Source organism: Hyperolius riggenbachi, chromosome 1, assembly GCF_040937935.1.
Source record: "Hyperolius riggenbachi isolate aHypRig1 chromosome 1, aHypRig1.pri, whole genome shotgun sequence".
Taxonomy (NCBI): Eukaryota; Metazoa; Chordata; class Amphibia; order Anura; family Hyperoliidae; genus Hyperolius; species Hyperolius riggenbachi.
The window spans coordinates 90,944,746-90,965,852 of record NC_090646.1 but is presented as its reverse complement, the minus strand read 5'-3'; the positions used below and the strand labels follow the sequence as shown (position 1 = coordinate 90,965,852).

At 42.6% G+C, this 21,107-nt stretch overlaps 1 protein-coding gene across 1 annotated transcript in view; it reads left to right on the top strand.

Annotated features, from left to right (window-relative positions):
- TRMT44 (tRNA methyltransferase 44 homolog) overlaps positions 1-21,107 on the top strand; it is a 72,772-nt gene that overhangs the window by 6,827 nt on the left and 44,838 nt on the right. The window contains exons 2-4 of the mRNA XM_068276668.1: positions 1,382-1,499; positions 12,042-12,261; positions 20,526-20,594. Of these exons, the coding sequence (XP_068132769.1) occupies positions 1,382-1,499; positions 12,042-12,261; positions 20,526-20,594 (407 nt within the window). The remainder of the gene's footprint in view (positions 1-1,381; positions 1,500-12,041; positions 12,262-20,525; positions 20,595-21,107) is intronic.

The following is a 21,107-nucleotide window of genomic DNA, read 5'->3' as shown; positions in this document are numbered from 1 at the left end:
TCATTATGCAGCCTGGAACCTCACCCTGCATTGCAAGCATTCCATTCTAATCAATTTTTGTGCTGTAATAAATCTTATCCCAGTCAGTTTCGCCATTGCCGGCGAGTAGGAAGCTTGTTATCACCCTCTCACATGCCTGCTCCTCACTGATTGGCCGAGGGCAGTTCATTATGAAGCTGAAATCTGACCTATACTGGCTGTGCACAAATGTTTACAAAGCAAGCTAGCTATGACAGTGCAGATTCTTGGGAGGAAATGGCATCAGGATTGGCTTCAGTCAAAGGGAATCAAGATGGCAAATGCCAGGAACAGAATTCTCTTTATTTACTATATAAAAGTCTTAGTATAAAATTCACTGAAATCAAAAGCTAGACAGTACAATACATCTGTTGTATAAGTAGAACAAGTAATTACATATGTTTTTTCCTGCCATAGTATGGCTAACCCTGCTGCTTTTACACACTGGAGGCAGAGGATCAGCAAGACAGACATTGACAGTGTTTAAATGAATATGGCAACCTCCATATCCCTCTAACTACAGGTTCACTTTAAAGCTGCTGTTCAAATAACAGAAGGTTTGTAACATAGCAGCATAAAACATCCCTGAAGAGATGAATCCATGTATCTGGTGAATAGTCCCATATTCATTATTATTATTTAAAGAGACTTTGAAGCCTAGAAAAAAAACAGGTTTTTACTTAAAAAACCTGTTTAACATAATTGCCCTACCCAAAATGCTGCATCCCCTGCGCCTGAAAACTCCATAAATCACCCCAAACTCCATGGGCAAAAATCCACGACTTTCCTGGTCGTGGATTTTGCTGCCCACAGTGCCCGGGGGAGGCAGAGCTTTGGGCTGTAGCTCTGCCTCCATGCGCGTCAATCCGCACGTATCTCCGCCTCTCCCCCGCCCCTCTCAGTCTTCCATCACTGAAAGGGGCAGGGGAGAGGCGGAGATACGTGCGGATTGACGCGCATGGAGGCAGAGCTACAGCCCAAAGCTCTGCACTGTGGGCAGCAAAATCCACGACCAGGAAAGTCGTGGATTTTTACCCAGGGAGTTTGGGGTGATTTATGGCGTTTTCAGCTGCGGGGATGCGGCGTTTTAGGTGGGGTGATTAAGTTAAACAGGTTTTTAAAGTAAAACCTGTTTTTTTTCTAGGCTCCAGAGTCTCTTTAAAAGGAGTAATTTGTCCACAAGGTTAAAAACCAGGTCATATTTCTCAAGGAGTGAATTATTTTCCTGTACATAGCTTGAGACAACGCAAAGCTTTGCAATGCAGATCAAGGTGTTCCTCAGCGATAAACCTGAGCCATCCTTTAGTGCCAGTGAATTAATGAGAGATCAGTCATGTGTGTGTTTTTCTGGCTCCTTTTCCAGATACCTCCAGCAGAGTGGTGACATTCCTACCACTGGAAGAGCCAAGCCAGGGACAGATTCAGGTCAAGGAAAACAACATTTATCAAATCCGTCTTGCACACGTCGCGGATGATGAATGGTGAGTGGAACGGTGAGAGTTTTCCGCGCTGCATGTATTAGCATTAAATCCCAGGCTTGGCCATATGATGTATGGTCTGTGCTTCTCATCCAGGTAGTTAGGATTTCCATTTCATTTCTTAATTATATTCGTTTATTCCCCCTTTAAGCAGAGCTAGCTGTCATAAGCAATGCCACCTGTAACTTCTGTGTACTGACTCTCTCATTAGCAGGATGACAATGTGTATTTATTTCACATGTTTAAAGGTATTCTGGTGCAGGTTAGCACAAGAGCATTGTACCATTCTCATCAGCACCTGCTACTCTAAGCATTACAGTCCAACCATCCTCACCTCAGATAGACACGCATACTCTCAAGAGACAATTAGGTTGTTTCCAATTAACATGCTTTGTGCTTCTGCTTAATTTTTTATGCATTGTAAGGGAGAAACAGAATGCCTACAGGAATTCTAGAGTAATGCAGGAACTACACTGGGGAAGTTTTCGGGAAACCTCATTAATCTCCTCTTAAACATCTAGATACATGCAAAGTAATGTAAGGGATTCTATCAGCAGGTTTTGAGCACTTTTAAAACTTCCTTCTGAAATAAATAGTCTTACCTATGGAAAGTTCTCAGAGCTGTTAGCACAGACACAGGCCTTCAGATGCCTGGAGTATATAGGAAGTTTTATTGACATCAACAGTACAAGGATTTGGTGTTCATCCTAGTTGCATAATCTTCATCATGAATCAGGAAGCCTCAGCAGCAACAAGCAATAGCCCAACTTATACACATCATGGATACATCATGTACAGTAAAAATCCTTAGTTAATCTCCTCAGCAGTATGCCCGGCACTGTGTCAGGCATGCCGTTCAAGAGGTTTTGCTGCCTCAGGAGTCGTTACCCCCCCCCCCCCCCCCCCCCCCATGGATAATCTATCAGGTTTGGTGGTTGATCTAAATGTTAGTTAGCAATAGGCTAGCTAGTATAGGCGCCCCCCCACCCCCGATCGCCCCTGATCCAGTCACTACATACATTACCCAGCCTCTATCCAGCAATCACCACAGCCTCCCCGCACAGCTTCGGTCTTGTCTATGGGAGGATCGTACATGACGTTGTGTCATGCGCAATCCTGATCCTTCCATAGAGAAGACCAGGGCTGGGCGGGGAGGCTGCGGATGTCGCTGGATAGAGGCTAGGTATTGTGTATATAACGGCTGGATCGCCGGCGATCGTGGGGTGTGGGGCACCGGCACTAGTTCGCCTAGTGCTAGCTAACATTTAGATCAGCCAAACCTAATAGTTTATACAAAAGAACAGAGGCACTAAGCTCAGACCCAGATGCTTATTGTTATATGCTCCCTTGTATAGCCTGAAGAAGTGGGATATACCCGCGTATAAACGCGTTGCACCTTTTGGAGTATGTAAATAAACCAATTTTTGTCTAAATCGACAATCTCTTGTATCTGCATTGGAGGGGTAAGTCCACCTCTACCTACTCCATTTTAAACCTTTTTAAGAACTGTTTTTACTCTTTTGGCACCTCTGTTCCTTTGTATAAACTACGATTTCCACACCTGGTGGAGGGGAATTGGATCCTCCTTTCTCCATCTTTACAGAGAGAAAAAGTAGAAGAGATCAGCAGCACCACGTAGATGTATTTAAGCTCTTTATTGCATAAAGATAAAGCCCAGGGACAGCGACAGACGCTGTTTCGGAGGCAAACTCCTTCCTTAAGCTCTATAGGCTCACTCACTCAGGAGTGTGCCTATACAGCTTGAGGAAAGAGTTTGCCTCCGAAACAGCCTCTGTCGCTGTCCCTGGGCGTTATCTTTATGCAATAAAGAGCTTGAATACATCTACGTGGTGCTGCTGATCTCTTCTACCTATGCTTTGGGAGCTGCTGGACTACAGCGCCATATCAGCTTAGCACACGGATACCCTCACCAGGGTGCCTATCGACTGTGGTGTAACATCTTTACAGAGAGCGGCATCCTAATCCTGAGTGAGGACAGGTCTAATCTCCTCCTAATCTCCTCACCTGCCTGTATAGTGGTGACCTGGACGGTAACCCAAGTATATATGAGTATATAGTATTACGTTTCCACAACCCATCTCCAGTACATACTACACTATATTGGCTCTTGGTGTCTCTCATTATACCAAACCTAATGGATTAATCCTGGGGGGACTCCTGAGGCAACAAAACCTCTTGAACGGCATGCCCGACACAGTGCCTGGCATACCGCTTAGGAGGTTAAACAAGCGTTAATAAATCCCATCCCATTGTACTAAAAACACTGATGGAGGCACCCTTGATAGTATGTGACTAGTAGTTGATATGTAAATGAGTAGTGTAGCGTCTTACCTTCTCAAAAGAACAAACCATTAGTAATGGAAAAAGATATATTCATGACCATTAGACAACGCGTTTCAATGGTCTCAGCCCGCTTCCTCAGGCCAATACAAGTGCCTGCAAAAATTCCATCATGAGCATGGGCGCCTAAAATCTCACCATTCTAACCATTTCAGAGCACATTTCCTGATAGTAACTGAACCAGTCAGTATTTGTGGATCTACCATTAAGCTTTGGCACTTCTTCCATTGGGATGTTCCAGAGGTAAACTAGCTGTAATATTTCACAGAGCTTCAAATTAAAGTGGAGTCTTCCATTCAAATTGGTGTAATGATAGAATTCCTTCACATGTCTTACTGATTTAACTGACCGGCAACCCTTCTGCATCTCCATACCTGCATATGTTAAGTCCACAAACCTTTTTTTCTTTATTTAATTCAGACTTCTTGAAGACCACATCATAGAGCCACTATAGTTTGAACGAGGAAATTGTATTTTAAGTCAGCACCAACAAACTGTATATGTATGTATCAGAAAATGATCAAAAATACAATATCCTGTGCAACTGACCAAGTAAAAGAAGGAAAGACCAAAGGTCGCACCAGGATATAATAAAGCAATAGTTCTTTGCTAAATAAGTTGGGGGCACTTAAAACAAGTTAAAATCAAGGGGGTGACGAAGCAACTTGCATAACATGCATAATATACCCACCAGAACAATTATATTATGATAGGCTTCACCCTGATCTTTAGCTCCCTCCACAGACTCTCAATTGGATTCAAGTCAGGACTCTGGCTGGGCCACTCCAAAATGTTAAAGCCAAGTTTCTCTGCAGACTGCCTGGTGTTGAGAATCCCCATATTGCTCTTTTTTCACGGTGCAGTTTACTGTGATTAGGTTCCCTAGTCCATTGGCTTAAAAACACCCCCAAAGCATTATGTTCCCACCACCATGTTAGACAGTGGGGATGGTGTTCTTTGAGTTGAAGGCTTCTCCTTTTTTATGCCAAGTGAAGGAAACATCATTGTGACCAAAAATTCAATTTTTGTTTCATCTGGCCATAACACAGAAGATCAGAAGTCTTTTTCTTTGTCCAGATGAGTGTTTGCAGAGGCCAAGCGAGCCTTTGTGTGCCTTATCTGGAGAAGTGGTATCCTCTTTGGTTTGCAACCATGGAACCCAGCAGTGTGTAGTGTCCGTTGGATTGTCTGCCTTGAGACATTTGCCACCAGCAGAGCCTAGATTCACCAGGATGGCCTTGGTTGTGATCCTTGGATTATTTTTCTCCTCTCTCACTATCCTCCTGGCCAGCATGGGTGTCACTTTTGGCTTCAGACCACGTCCTCATGTTCCGACCACAGTGCGGAACATCTTGTATTTTTTTATGATACTTTGCACTGTAGCCACTGGAACTTGAAAACGTTTAGAAATGGCCTTGTAGCCCTTTCCTGACTTGTGAGCAGCAACAATGCACAGCAGCAGGTCCTCACGGAGCTCCTTTTGTCTTAGCCAGGACTGTCCACAAACCAACAGCAGAGACCTTCTGTTTTTTACCTGTTGAGTTGATTAAAACAGCTGTTTCCAATTAACCAGGGTAATTAGGATGCTTTAGAACAGCTTGGACTATTTGGAATGGTGTAGAATTTAGGATTTTTCCACAGACTGTGACAGTTTGTGAAGGGTATGAATAATTTTGGAGTAGACACTTTTTGCTCAAATGTAAATAAAATCTGAGAAATGTTTTTTCCCCCACAATAATGGCTCTTGTACATTGTCCTATTTTCTTTTGGGAGACACTTATGTCATTTCCTGTCAACAAATTACTTGCTGGTTGAATAAAAGTAACTTTAAGTCAAAATTGGCCAGAGGTATGAATAATTATGGGCAGCACTGTACATAGAAATGACTCTGGTCGGGATTAGATTGTGAGCCCCCCTGATGGACAGATATGTGACAAGACAATACACGCTGTACAGCGCTGCAGAAGATGTTGGCGCTATATAATAGAACACTGATGGTTGGAATCACATTATAGTAGAACAATGGAAGGAATTGCACTATAGTAGAACTGATTACTTTCTGAAAGAACAAAAGTAAATTGCTTTTCTTCAATGCATTTGCTAAAATCCAAAGTATTCAGCACAAGAGTAATCTAAATGACCAACTCCCTCACAGTCTCTGTGGCGTGAGGTAATTTGTGCAGCGCCATTGTTCTGAAGTTATTGCTTGTTCACCAGGATAATTCATTAATACAGTCCTCTTCCTGAATGGAAATGGATTCACTTACTCTTGCGGTAATCAAGTTTTTTTTTTTTCCTTTACTTTGTTGAAATTTAAATTGCATTCCTTTAGCTGCTATTTTTTTATCTGCAGTTTTATCTTGTCTCGGTAAGTCATTAGGGCCGTTTGTTCACTTTTAAATTACACGCATTATGAGGATTCGGGCATTCATAATGCCTTGCGCGTATCCACTTTAATTTTCCGTAAGCCGTTGATTAATGGGATGCTGTCAGGCAGGTTACGTTTTTAATTAACCCCTAGATGTGCCTCAGAAGCGCAGAGACTCAACAAGCTTTACTGAACTTCATTAATTTTGCGGCCAGTCTCTTTAGTGCAATGTGAAGATCCTATATCTCGTTTGACACATTTTACCTGTTAATAGTCCTGCAGTCAATCTCTGCTCTCGAGGTAAGCTTTCAATAGACATGAGAGGACAGCTCATCACGCAAGTATGACTGGAATGCCCTCAGGTGTTCTTCCTGAGGATCTGCTCATGAACACTATCCCTGGGCTTGCCCAAGGGTTCATGTTTATGTACATGGTGCTGGGAGTAACAGACTTTTCATTAGGCACTCCGCTCGCCTCTGAAAATGTATATTTGTATGTAGATATTAAAGGGAAAATTATTTAAAATAAATGCATGATGTACCTGCAATTGAATAATACATACTTACCCCACAGTCAGTTTCCTCTTAGAAGCTCACCATTTTCTTCAAACAACGGCTCCTTTCAGTTCTGACTAGATATAGTCAGAACTGGAAGCCTTAAGCTACGTACACACATGCAACAACGATCGTTCGTTGTCAACGACGAACAAACTTTTAATTGATAAAAGAACGACCTAAGTAAAGTTAGTTTTAAAGGGTGTGTAACGATCAGATCGTTAGAACGAACGTTACATCACGTAAAAGCAACTATTGCGCCTGCGCATAAAAATGAAATGTTCCATGGAGAAATAGTGAAATGCGCATGTCAAGCCTAGTACGAACGACCGTTTCCAACGATGTACTACTTTTGCAAACGATCGTCATTGGGAAAAGTCCGCCAAGTTAGATCATTCGTTTTTAACTATCTAGCTCGTCCATCGTTAGACTTAATGGTCGTTGCTTTTTTTTTTTTTTTTTTTTTTAAACGATCGCTTGAAACGATCGGGGAACGATCGTTTCAAACGACTATAGTCGCATATGTGTACGCACCTTAAGGCTAGCCTGGTTAGACTCCATGCCAGGACATGGCTTGATGGTCAACGAATGAAGGGTGGTCATTGTCCCACCTGTTGTCATGTCTCCTTAAATTGGGAATGGTTGCCTTCCAGATTAGGGACTTTATAACATGTAGGACCGAGATCATGGTTTATGCTCTCCTGTGCCCCCGCTTTTATTTTTACATTGGGAAAACAACACACGCTATGCTTGAACATTTGCTTGAACGTGTGAGGTCTATAAGAAAGGGGGAAGAGAGTGTGCCTAGACTTGTGGAACACTTTGGACAGGTACACGGCAGCGACCCCTCACATCTGAAAATGGTGGGACTGATTGCTGTCATAACCCCAAGGAAAGGTGGAGATGGGGACAGACTTCTGTTTCAGAGGGAGTCCCTTTTAATTACTAGAACTGAAGCCATAGGCCCGTTAAACTTTAATGACAGAAATTAGGTAAGTGTCTTTTCAGACAGATAGGTTTGGGCTTTGGAGTGTGTATAATTGGGACATAATTCATGGTTAATATTATTGCAGCTAAATGTTTTGCATTGGGAATGTGAGCTCCTCATGTTTGTATTTTCCTGTATAGGGAAGGGTCCTTTGTTTCATTCACACTCATTTTTGTATTCTTAACCTTTTATATGGTCTAATGTGTGCCATTAAAGTGGACTTGAACTCAGAACTTCCTCTCTGCTCTAAAAGATACACAACAGCATAATAAGCTTTAAATAAAAACATGTATCTGTTACAGCTGGTACAAATCCTAAAATAAATCTGCACTGTTTCTACTTCCTGATTCGTGGAAGCAGACATATTGTTAGCATCCTGTGCTTTCAAATTAGCTTATCTGCCATCTCTGCCACAGCAGTCGTGGCACAGGGAGAGATCAAACTACAACTTGTGATTAGACACAAATGAGGGGGAAACAAACAGGCTAAACCCTCTAAATACATACAGGGTGCATTTCTCTCTGTTTTCCTTCTGCCCTTATGTAAGAGTTCAGGTCCACTTTAATGGTGATCTATTTATATACAGTCTGTGCACCCTCACACCTGTGTTTATTAGACTAGTGACGGTAGCGCTATGCTCCTCTAAGTGCTGGTCCTTTTAGGGAGGACTGGTATAGCAGGAGCGGCACGGGGTATTTTTACCTGTTACCATGGTGCTGACGCAGATGTAATTACGTCACACATAGGGCTTGATTCTCTAAAGCATGATAACTGCTATCACAGCAGTTATCACGCGATCTTTTGCGCGCGCAGAACATTACTCCGTGTGATAAGCACAGGTTTGCGCATGATCGGCCGCTTGTTTCACGTGGCCGATCGCGCGCAAACCTCCGCTTATTACACGGAGTAATGTTTTGCACGCGCAAAGCGCTGTGCGCAGAAGATCGCGTGATAACTGCTGTGATAGCAGTTATCATGCTTTAGAGAAGCAAGCCCATAGAGCGGCCTGATACACGTGGCTCATTGGACGGCAGCAGTGGTTAGTGACCATAGTAACGCACTCACACTAGCCGCCCAGAGCTGGACCGTGGCTGGGGTTGATGGCAAGGAAAGGTATGGTGTACACACACTATTTCTACATGCCCCCCCCTCCATGGCAGGGTTAAGTGTTTCCTCTGCCATGGTTGCCAGGAGTTCGGTAACCAAGCACCACTAGGTGCAAAACAATTGTCGGACAAGGGCATCCAGGTGTGGGACACCTGGATGGGTGATGTATGATGTTTTTATATCACATGCAATTGCTGCTACCTGTTCTGAACCTCTTGTGTGCAATAAATCTTAAGGTGGAACTTCTGGTGCCCTCGTGTTCTGCTGGAAGTTGCGATTGGACTGTTTGCTGGCTATGTGGAAGCACAGTTTATGTGAAAGCAACAGCACTTAAACCCAATCTACACGATACAATTCTTTATACGATTCGATTACGATTCTATTTACGATCCGTTTAAATCCAGCATGTCCGATCAGGATTCGATTCAATTAGATTTGCCATTGCAAAACAATGGCAAATCGAATTAAATCGAATCCCGATCGGACATGACGGATTTAATCGGATTGTAAATAGAATCGTAATCGAATTGTATAAAGAATCGTATCGTGCAGATTGGGTTTAAGGCATTGTTCACATTACAGATAGCTAGCACTGTCGCAAGTACTGAGCAATTTGGTTAGTGATTTTAAAGCACTTTTCCCTGCGCTTTTGTGGAGCGATTGATTTTGACACTTCCTGACGTCAACTATTGTAACCGGAAATTAATAAATATAATGTATTTATTCATTAAAGAGCTTGGGAAAATGCTATACAAAGCGCTTTTTCAAGCACTTTGCGATTTTTTCCCTATACCTTCCAATGAGCCAAAGGGCTCAGAAAATGGTACATGCAGCGTGTTTGCGATTTTCAGAAAATCAAAACGCTTACCTGTAAACACTGTCATAGGAAATCATTACACAAGTGTTTTTAGGGCGATTTGCAAAATCGGCAAAGCTTTAAAAAATCAGCAAACACTCATAGTGTTAACGAGTCCTTATAGCGACAAACAATCCCTGCTGGTTGTAATGAGCGCGGGGAAATGTTTGATCTTTCTTTGAGAATTACAACTGTGCTGTCGTGTGATCAGGTATCGCAGCAGTTGTAACAGATGGTTCCCGACCCGCTCTTGTTTGATTTAAAAATGGTAATTCTGCCTTTTCTTTCCTAATAAAACATTTTCTATGGTTAAAAAGAGTTAAAGTGGACTGAGCAGCATTTTTTAAAGTTTTTAAAAAAAACGAACCCCCGAAGAGAGGTTCATAATGGTGTGTGCCACTGGGGGTGCGGGGGTTGGGGGAGCACCATTACTTACCTACGGCATTTGTAATACTTGACGGGGGTCACACACACCGCAATGCATGCTGGGAGAAGTAGTCTAGGAGATGCGAATACTGTACAGCGCTGTAGTTGCGTCTCCTGGACTATATCTCCCAGCGTGAATTAGGGCGTGCGCGTGCACAGGACCCCGCTGGGAATTACAAGTGTCAGCAGAAGCTGCAGTCCGGGGCCAGAGGAGCAGCGCCCCATAGGTAAGTGATGTTGCTCCCCCCCGCCCCCCCCCCCCCCCCCCCCCCCCCCCAACCTCTCACCTCTAGCACACCATTATGAACCTCCCATATGGGTAGGGGTTAATTTAAAAATAAAAAAGTTTTAAAACTTCTGAACAGCGCTCACGTTTTTGCATGCATGATAAAAGCTTAGACCTTGCGGCAAACCGCCTGATTGTTATCGGATTTTGTCGGACAACAATCTGGTGTATGTGTGCATGGCAAATGACAAGACGAGCGACTGTTAACAGGCGGTTTGCCCGAACCATCCGGCAGATCTCTCCACATGACTGTTGGGCTGGTATGATGCAGTTGGCCAAGTGTGTACAACGACATTGGTTATTCAGCTGGTTGGTGCATGGAATATACAAGTCATGTCATGCTGTCGGTCATGTTGTGGTGTTGTCATTTCTACGTACCTTAAAGTAAGAGGGGAGTGAAAGCTGTCATATTGATTTTCTTTTAAACCGTGCAAATTGCAGCACGGTGGCGTAGTGGTTAGCACTTATCTCAGCCAGGACACTATCTGCATGGAGTTTGTATGTTCTCCTTCTGTCTGAGTGGGTTTCCTTCAGGTATTCTGGTTTCCTCCCAGGTCCCAAAAACCTACAGATAAGTTAATTGGCTTTCCCCTAAATTTGCTCTAGACTGATACATACACTACACGATACATACATAGACATATGACTATGCTAGATTGTGAGCCCTCAGAGAGACCGTTAGTGACAAGACTATATATACTTTGTACAGCACTGCGGAAAATGACGCTATATAAATACTAAATAATAATAATTGCCTTGCTGACTTGCTAATCCTCTGCCTCCAATACTTTTCGCCATGGACCCTGAATGAGCATATGCAGATCAGATGTTTGCTGAATCTGCCGCATGCTTGTTTCAGGTGTGTGATTCAGACATAACTAATGCATGAAAGATCAGCAGGACACCAGGCAACTGGTACTTTTTAAAAGGAAATAAATATGGCTGCTCCCATATTCTTCTCACTTCAGGTGTCCTTTAAAGAAAATCTGTACTCTAAAATTCTTACAATAAAAAGCATACCATTCTATTCATTATGTTCTCCTGGACCCCTCTGTGCTGTTTCTGCCACTCCCTGCTGCAATCCTGGATTGTAATTGCTATTTTTAGGCAGTGTTTACAAACAAAAGACATGGCTTCTAACTAGAGTGTTATAGGCTTGAGAGTAGCTCAGTCTCTGACTCATACAGAGCTTGGAGAGGGTGTGTATAGCTTCTGCCAATGACAAGCAGTGCTGCACATTCCACACATTCCAGCCTTAGCCGACAGAGCCGACAGAAGAGAGAAGATTAGATCACATAACAGAGATAACACAGCCACTGTGAAACTAGAAAAGGCTGCAGTAACACAGACCACATTAGAACAGGTATAGGAACTTATAGGATAGAAGAAATAAGGCTGAACATTTTGTTACAGAGTCTCTTTAAGAAGCTTGCAATATACTAGCTAAAGCATAAAAGAGTAAAATGGAAAAACCTGAGACTACGCCTCTTCTTTTTATTTATTTTTTTTTTTTCAGCCATCAGTTGTGTAATCGTTCCATTTTCTACTCTTACCCAGTTTCATGAACCTGTTTAATTCCCTCATTACTGTTGTTTCCAGGTCTCTCTCCCTCATCACTCTCTATTCAGAACGCTGGGACTCCGATGGTGTTATATACCCCAAAATCTCCTGGATGACAAATGAGCTGCTGCCGAGGCTGGCAAAGTGGTCCACTGAGGACAGGAGAAGCGACTTTAAGAGCACCCTATCGCTCATCGCTGTGGATAAATATAGCAAGCTGTATCAGAGCCTGAAGGGGAAATACAAAGATATGGTGAAGGTAGGAGCTGCCGTGCATCCATCACTCCGCTCCCAAACTGTACGTTCCTCAGAAGAGATCACCACCAAATCATAATGAATTGTTTCCCAGGCACAAGGAGTGCCGTCGTACGCCACACAGCATTTCCCAGCAGCACAAATCATCAGGTGATGAGTAAGCCATCTCTGTTAAAGGACCACTAACGCAAAAAGGTGTAAAATACAAAATATGTACATATAGAAATGTACGCTTCTCCCAGAGTAAAATGCAATATAAATGACCTTTTACCCTTGTTGCTATCACTTACAGTAGGTACTAAAAGGCTGACAGATTTTGGACTAGCTTAAAGGACACCCGAGGTGAAAATAAACAAATGAAATAAATGATTGTATCTATCTTCCTTCTAAAAATGACTTTTTAAGATATTCCACAGTTTTATGTTTAAATCTACTTTTTAAGTTTTACCGGGTTTTATTGTTTTTGCTCAATTACACATGCATTGAAGTAAAGTAAGCTAAAATCTATGAACTATTGACCCTTTTTATCTCTTTCCTGCTCTCAGAAGCCATTTCTGCTAGGAAAGTGTTTCATAGTTGGAATTTCTTATCAGTGAGGGTCACACTGTAGTCACTTCCTGTCTGAGTCAGGACTGAGTCAGCCACTTACATACCTGATATTTAACTCTTTCAGGCAGAGAAAGAAAAAAGGAACACAGTAGTTATTTGTTTGCTTGGCACTAAACATAACCATGTCTATCTCATATCACATGTCTCCTCAGGTATGCTTTAAACACTTTGCTAATTTGAATCAGAAAACATAATTTATATTTGTTTGGAGAGAAAGGACCAAACTAAATCGTAACTTTTAATACATCACTAAAAACAGGTGCTGACTGTACTGCCTGTAGAGTTTTGATATGAAAGAGAGGTGGGGGTTATGGGTTTAAACACCCTTTTGGCAATAGGTCCTCAGTATTACAAGGATATTAGTCGTATATTAGTAAAACTCACCTTTTCACTCTGGCCTACCACCCCTCACAATTGCTCTAACCCACAGCTGAACTCTGGTCCCCTACCTCTCGTGTCCCTACCTCTCCCTCTAGATTGTAAGCCTTTGGGCAGGGTCCTCCTCCTTTTGTGTCCTACCTGATCATGCACCTCCTTTACTGTGAACCCATGCTATGCATCTGAGTGAACCTAACTTGCCTAATCTCCATGCTCCCATCCAGTGACTGACTAAGCATTACTTTGTACTCATACTGTGCTGTGTGATCTGGTTTTCTTGTATTCCTGTATTGTCATATTGCTGTATGTCACCCCTAAATATTGTCTGTAACCTATATTAATGTCCAGCGCTGCGTAATATGTTGGCGCTTTATAAATACAATTAATAATGATAATTATAATAATAATTAGTCCCCTCTTAACCTCTCTTATCAGAATGCATATTGTTTACACACAAACACCACCCTCCACCTAGCCCAACATGTTTCACCCCCATAACTCTGTGGGCTTTGTCAGGGAACAAATTATAAAGTGCAGTAGTGCGTAAGGTGCACAAAACAATTTAAATACAACTATGTCATGTATCATATAACATAGCCTCATGGCTATCTATACAAGCATTGTATAAATTTGCACTTTATATTTGTCCCCAGAGTTATGGGGGTGAAACATGTCGGACTAGGTGGAGGGTAGTGTTTGTGTGTAATCAGTATGCATATATGAATATAAATTGGGATTTTGGACTAGTCAATCTTCTCATGAGGCATTCTCAGTATTGCCTTCACTCTTTACAACAGCACGACCAAGAAAGGGATCTATACAAATCTATATGTCAGCCAGGTTCCCTACCTGTTTGCATACTATTTTTGCAGTTGGACCAAGCAACTGCAGCTTAGTAAGTCCCTTTGTATGTAAAGAAATAACTGAGAATCCCCTATGAAGAGATGGACTAGTCTAAAACCTGTCAGATTTTCACTACCTACTGTAAGTGACCGTGGCATAGGAAAAATAATTTTATAGTGCATTTTACTGTGGGAGAAATATACACTTACAGTGTATGTACCGTATGTATTTTACATGAGATATACACACACACACACACACACACACACACACACACACACACACACACACACACACACACACACACACACACACACACACACACACACACACACACACACACACACACACACACCACACACACACACACACACACACTACACACACACTACACACACACACACACACTATACACACACACACTATACACACACACACACACACACACACACACAGTCTATATACACACACACACACACACACACACACACACAGTCTATATACACACACACACACACACACACAGTCTATATACACACACACACACACACACACACACACACACACTATACACACACACTATACACACACACACACACACTATACACACACACACACACACTATACACACACACACACACACACTATACACACACACACTATACACACACACACACACACACACACACTATACACACACTATACACACACTATACACACACACACACACACACACACTATACACACACACACACACACTCCCACTCACACACACTCACACACACACACACACTCCCACTCACACACCACACACACACTCCCACTCACACACACACACCACACACACCACACACACACACACACACACACACACACACACTAGCTGGACGCCCGGCGTTGCCCGGGTATGTATTTGGCTAGTGTTGGCTCTGACACAACGGGGGTTGTCCACAGACCTCAGGAATCACTCTGTTAATCTCTGGGAGTCACAGATCGTGGTAGGAGGTCCATCAAGCCTCCAATCATAATCCAGTCCATACACAATCAATCGATTCCGGACTCAACCCTTGCACGAATAATCTTCAGAATTTATTGTAATAATGTATGCGGTTATACAGCAGACAAAAAGCACAACGTTTCGGGCAACATGCCCTTTCTCAAGTGCTTAACCATCTGAACAAACTTAGACCTTCATATAAACACACACATATTGACACACCCCTCCAAAGCATTAAGGGGTGGGCACAAAACTTTTCCAGAACATTAACCCTTACTCCCGAATTATTACAATAAATTCTGAAGATTATTCGTGCAAGGGTTGAGTCCGGAATCGATTGATTGTGTATAGTGTTGGCTCTGCCCACTTTTCCTAACCCTAACACACAATTACTTAATGACCAAGTATGTGAGCTTTGCGGTCTTTGGCATCAATAATTTGCAATGAAATAAAATTAATCTGATTGGCTGTGGCTCCACCCCTTTTCTGAATTTAAACCCCAATCACCCAATGGCCAAGTGTACCAGGTACAGGTGATTAACAGTGCAAGAATGGCAGCAATTAAATATTCCCCTTAAAAATCAATAGGTGGATTTTGATTGGCTTTTATAGGCTCCACCCATTTTTCTGAATATTAATCCCAGTCACCCAGTGACCAACTGTGCAAAGTTTGAGGACCCTACCATTAACAGTGTAAGAATGGCTGCAGTTTACATTTTTGCAATGAAATTTGTATTTTTCTCCACCCACTGATTTCCTGACATTGTTCGGGTATGTATTTGGCTGGTGTTGGCTCCTCCTATTACTTCTATCCCTAACACACAATTGCTCAATAACCAAGTTTGTGAGCTTTGCGGTCTTTGGCATCAATAATTTGCATTGAGATAAAACAAATCTGATTGGCTGTTTGTGGCTCCACCCCTTTGTCTGAATTTGAACCCCAGTCAACCAATGACCAACTGTACCAGGTTTAAGGCTTGTGCCATTAACAGTGCAAGAATGGTAGCAATTACATATTCCCCTTGAAAATCAATAGGTGAATTTTGATTGACTTTTGTAGGCTCCACCCACTTCTCTGAATATTTATCCCAATCACCCAGTGACCAATTGTGCAAAGTTTGACAACCCTACCATTAAAAGTGTAAGAATTGCTGCAGTTTACATTTTCTCAGTGAAATTTGCATTTGTCTCCGCCTACTGATGACCCGGCATTGCCCGATTATGTATTTTGAAGGTGCTGGCTGCGCCCACTTTTCCTTACCCTAACACACAATTAATCAATTACTCAATGACCAAGTTTGTGAGCTTTGCGGTCTTTGGCATCAATAACCTGCATTAAAATGAAACAAATCATATTGGCTGTGTGTGGCCCCACCCTGTTTTATGAATGTAAACCCCAGTCACGCAATGATCAACTGTACCAGGTTTGAGGCTTGTGCCATTAACAGTGCAAGAATGGCAGCGATGAAATATTCCCCTGAAAAATCAATAGGTAATTTTTGATTGCCTTTTGTAGGCTCCACCCGCTTTTCTGAATATTAACCCCAGTCACCCAGTAACCAACTGTGCAAAGTTTGAGAACCCTACCATTAACAGTGTAAGAATGGCTGCTGTTTACATTTTCCCAGTAAAATTTGTATTTGTCTCCGCCCACTTATGACCCGGCGTTGCCCACTTATGTATTTGGCTGGTGTAGGCTGTGCCCACTTTTCTAACCCTAACACACAATTAATCAATTACTCAATTACCAAGTTTGTGAGCTTTGCGGTGTTTGGCATTAATAATTTGGATTGGAATGAAACAAATCTAATTGGCTGTTTGTGGCTCCACCCCCTTTCTGAAATTGAACCCTAGTCACACAATGATCAACTGTACCAGGTTTGAGGCTTGTGCCATTAACAGTGCAAGAATGGCAGCAATGTAAATATTCCCCTTGAAAATCAATAGGTTAATTTTGATTGGCTTTTATAGACTCCACCCACTTTTCTGAATATTAATTCCAGTCACCCAGTAACCAACTGTGCAAAGTTTGAGAACCCTACCATTAACAGTGTAAGAATGGCTGCAGTTTACATTTTCCATTGAAATTTGTATTTGTCTTCGCCCCCTTTTTGGTTATGGGAATAAAAAGTATCCTATACTTTATTCCAGGTAATGTACTATGTGTGTGACAAATTTCATTCAAATCCGTTCAGCCATTTTTGCGTGATCGAGTAACAAACATCCAAACTTTCCCATTTATTATATTAGTTTATATTTATATATATATATATATATATATATATATATATATATATATATATATATATATATATTTATTATTATTATTATTATATTCTCTCAACCAGGTTTTATACAACTGCGGCTTTATATAAAGCCACCGGCAAATTATAACCACAGGTTCATATATGGACACTGGCAAACTATAACCACAGTTTTATACAGTAGAATCTCATTATAGTAAACTCTGATATAACAACAACAGCAACAAATAACATTTGTAGAGCGCTTTTCTCCCATAGGACTCTAAGTGCATAAGCATGGCTCAGACCATTGTGGTACAGAGGAAGAATTTTATAAGTTCGGAAATGCCAGGCTAAACAGGTGGCTTTTCAGTCTGGATTTGAATAGCTCCAGGGATGGTGCTGTCTTTACTGGGTGTGGCAGGGAGTTCCAAAGAGTAGGGGCAGCATGACAGAAGGCTCTATCTCCAGATTTTTTGAGGTGCACTCTGGGAGTGACCAAGTTTATAGAACTTGCTGATCTGAGGTTGTGAGAGGTGTGGTGCAGCTTCAGCAGGTCCTTCATGTATCCAGGGCCCAGATTGTGCAGGGATTTGAATGTCAGCAGTCCAATCTTGAAGAGTATTCTCCATTCTACTGGTAGCCAGTGCAGTGAGCGAAGGATCGGTGTAATGTGACAGTGGCGAGGCTGGTTTGTTAGCAATCTGGCAGCGGCATTCTGCACTAATTGCAGGCGACGCAGGTCCTTTTTGGGGAGGCCAGCATAAAGGGCATTGCAGTAATCCAGCCGTGATGTGATGAAGGCGTGAACTAGGGTTGGAAGATTCTCTGGGGAATCAGATGTTTAATCTTTGCAATGTTCTTCAGATGAAAGTAGGAAGAATTAACTACAGATATAATTTGGTTTCTGAAACTTAAATCCCCATCTATTAGTACGCCAAGGCTGCGCACAAGGTTGGAGCTGTTTATGTCTGAATTCCCAATCCTGATTGGTGTTGCTTTAGGATAGAGCTGTTTTGATGGCGAGCACTGGCTTTGGACAAAGAGGACCTCAGTTTTGTCAGCATTCAGTTTCAACCAGTTATCATTCATCCATGCCTGTAGCTCAGCTAAGCAAGAGTTTATTTTTGGAGTAGGGTCTGTTCCACCAGGTTTGAAGGACAGGTATAGCTGTGTGTCATCGGCGTAGCAGTGGTACGTCAGGCCATGTCGTTGGATAAGTATACCGAGTGGCAACATGTAGATTGCAAACTGCAGAGGGGATAGGATTGATCCTTGTAGCACTCCGAATTGTAGAGGTGCAGGTTTGGACATTATAGGTCCTAGGGATACTCTCTGTGTTCTGTCAGTCAGGAATGATCTGAACCACTGGAGGACTGATCCACTGATGCCACAGTACTCCTGCAGTCTGTTAAGCAGGATTTCATGGTCAACTGTATCAAAAGCCGCTGAGAGATCCAACAGGATTAGGATGGAACATTCCCCTCTGTCCCTTGCCATGAGCAGATCGTTGCAGACTTGGATGAGGGCTGTTTCACAGCTGTGGTGTTTCTTAAAGATATAGTAAATCTCTGGCTGTGCCCAGGAGCATTTTGCACCTGCGCAGTTAAAGGTTGTAATAGAACGCTGCTGGCCATGGGACTGTATCGGAAATTAGTGCGGAAGAACGGACTGGACCGGATGGACACCGAGGGAGCCCACGACCTACAGGGTGTTGGAGGAAGCGCCAGGTAAGTAGTAATCCTTATGTTTATTTGGTCATGGGTGAACTTTAATGTGAACCTCCAGACTAAAAATCTACTCAGCAGCTCTGAAACCGCTTGGTGTTTCTTTAAAGGGACACTTAAGCCAGGAATAAAATATCAGTTTTACTTTCCTGAGGCTTCTACCAGCCCCCTTCAGCCATCCCGTGCCCTCGCAGTCACTCATGGATCCTCCGGTCCCCCGCCGCCAGCTAGTTTAGTTTTCGCTGACAGGCCTGGCCATGCGGATTTTTCTTTGCATTCCCGTCTGCAATAGCGTCCTGCGCCTGTGCAGGACGCTATTGAGGACGGGAACATGAAGGATATGCGTGGCCAGGCCTGCGCAGGCACGGAAAGCCTACCGACTCCCTGTTAGGGCCTGTCAGCAAAAATGAAACTAGCTGGTGACGGGGGACCGGAGGCACCGTGAGTGACTGTGAGGGCATGGGACAGCTGCAGGGGGCTAGTAGAAGCCCCAGGCAAGTAAAACTGATTTTTTTTTATTCCTGACTTAAGTGTCCCTTTAACAATTTACAGCATCAGAACTTTTCTTACCCAAGCCTCATTTTAGCTGCACAAAAGAAAACTGCGTGGGCATTTTTCCCCTGATGCTGTGCAAAGCATGATGGGATTTCTGATGTTGTTTTTCTCCTTCTGCTGTTTTGGCGCATACTTTTTAATTTTTTTCTTATTTTGAATTTGAGATTTGAAGCCTAGAGCGCGCAGCTGGGACTGGTGATCAGGACACGGGACAGTTGGAACTGAGTCTCATGCTCCTTGTCACCTCTTTTCAACCGAAAAGATGACTGCCCCCATGAAATCACAAACATTTGCCTGTTCTTCTAAAACGGGGGGGGGGGGGGGCGAGAGGGGGGGGGGGTTAAGAGGTTATATTACCTAACTATTTTAATTAACATAACTAATGTAACTTAATGACAGTATGTTTGTTTAGGCTAAAGTTCCCCTTTAAACAGAAACTTAGTGCAGCAGGCAGTTTCCAGTCGTTTGCGTTTAGTTTCAACAGAGCGCAAGCAGATTACAATGCAAATTTTATGCTGCATGAAACCCCTCCACTCCTCTCTCTGATTGCAAGAAAAATGGCACTGCAACATTTGGAAAATCCCAATTTTTAATTACTGTAGTTGCAAGTCGTGATCAGATTGCAGCACGTTTGAGATCGTGATTTGCAGCTGCAGTGTACAAGCAACTAGATTTCACTCATGGAAAGTGTATTTTGTCTGCAACTTGCCTTTTATACATCTTCTATCCTATTTTCAACCAAATTGCTATTCCTTGTTCCGTTTAGTATTCACACAGTGAGTCAGCTTGTTTCTGTATGTTTATTCTGGTAGACATTTTGTTTTCGGCAATATTTCTGAAGCAGTTTATCTCTTGCTTGCAAAATCAATACCTTCAGACATTAACGTGGGGTTTTTGTTTTCTCTCCCCTGCACAGGTTTGGCCTGAAGTGACAGATCCTGAAAAGTTTGTATATGAAGATGTCGCCATAGCAACCTACTTGCTGGTATGTTTCATGTTTGGACAAACAATTTGCAGAGCGGAGGCAGAAGCACCTGGCTTCTCCTGTTGCTCTTGGCTCGACCTGATTCTGCCTCTCAAGTGCCTGCGCTGTGCGGCTGGATTCCTCTGATTTTAAAGGTTCTCTGCTGGGTATGGTGACTCACATGCCAATACGCTCAACCTGTTATTGAACTGGAATGTGAAAAACAACTGGAGCCGGCCTCATCCTGAGATACTGTTATGTGCATTCTTCTATCCCCGAGCTTTAAAGTGATAGAAAAATGTGCACTACAGTTTATTAAAGTCTGAGCACAGTCACAGCATTTCTTATAGGTACTGCATTTTCAGAATATACTATGCTCCGGACTATAAGATGCACCTAGGTTTAGAGGGTAAAAATCGGGAAAATAAATACTAAACCTAGGTGCTTCTATAGTTCATTGGACTCTTATGGACCTTTTTGCAGCTACACTACACTGTACTGCACTAACACTACACTGTACACTGCAAACACTTC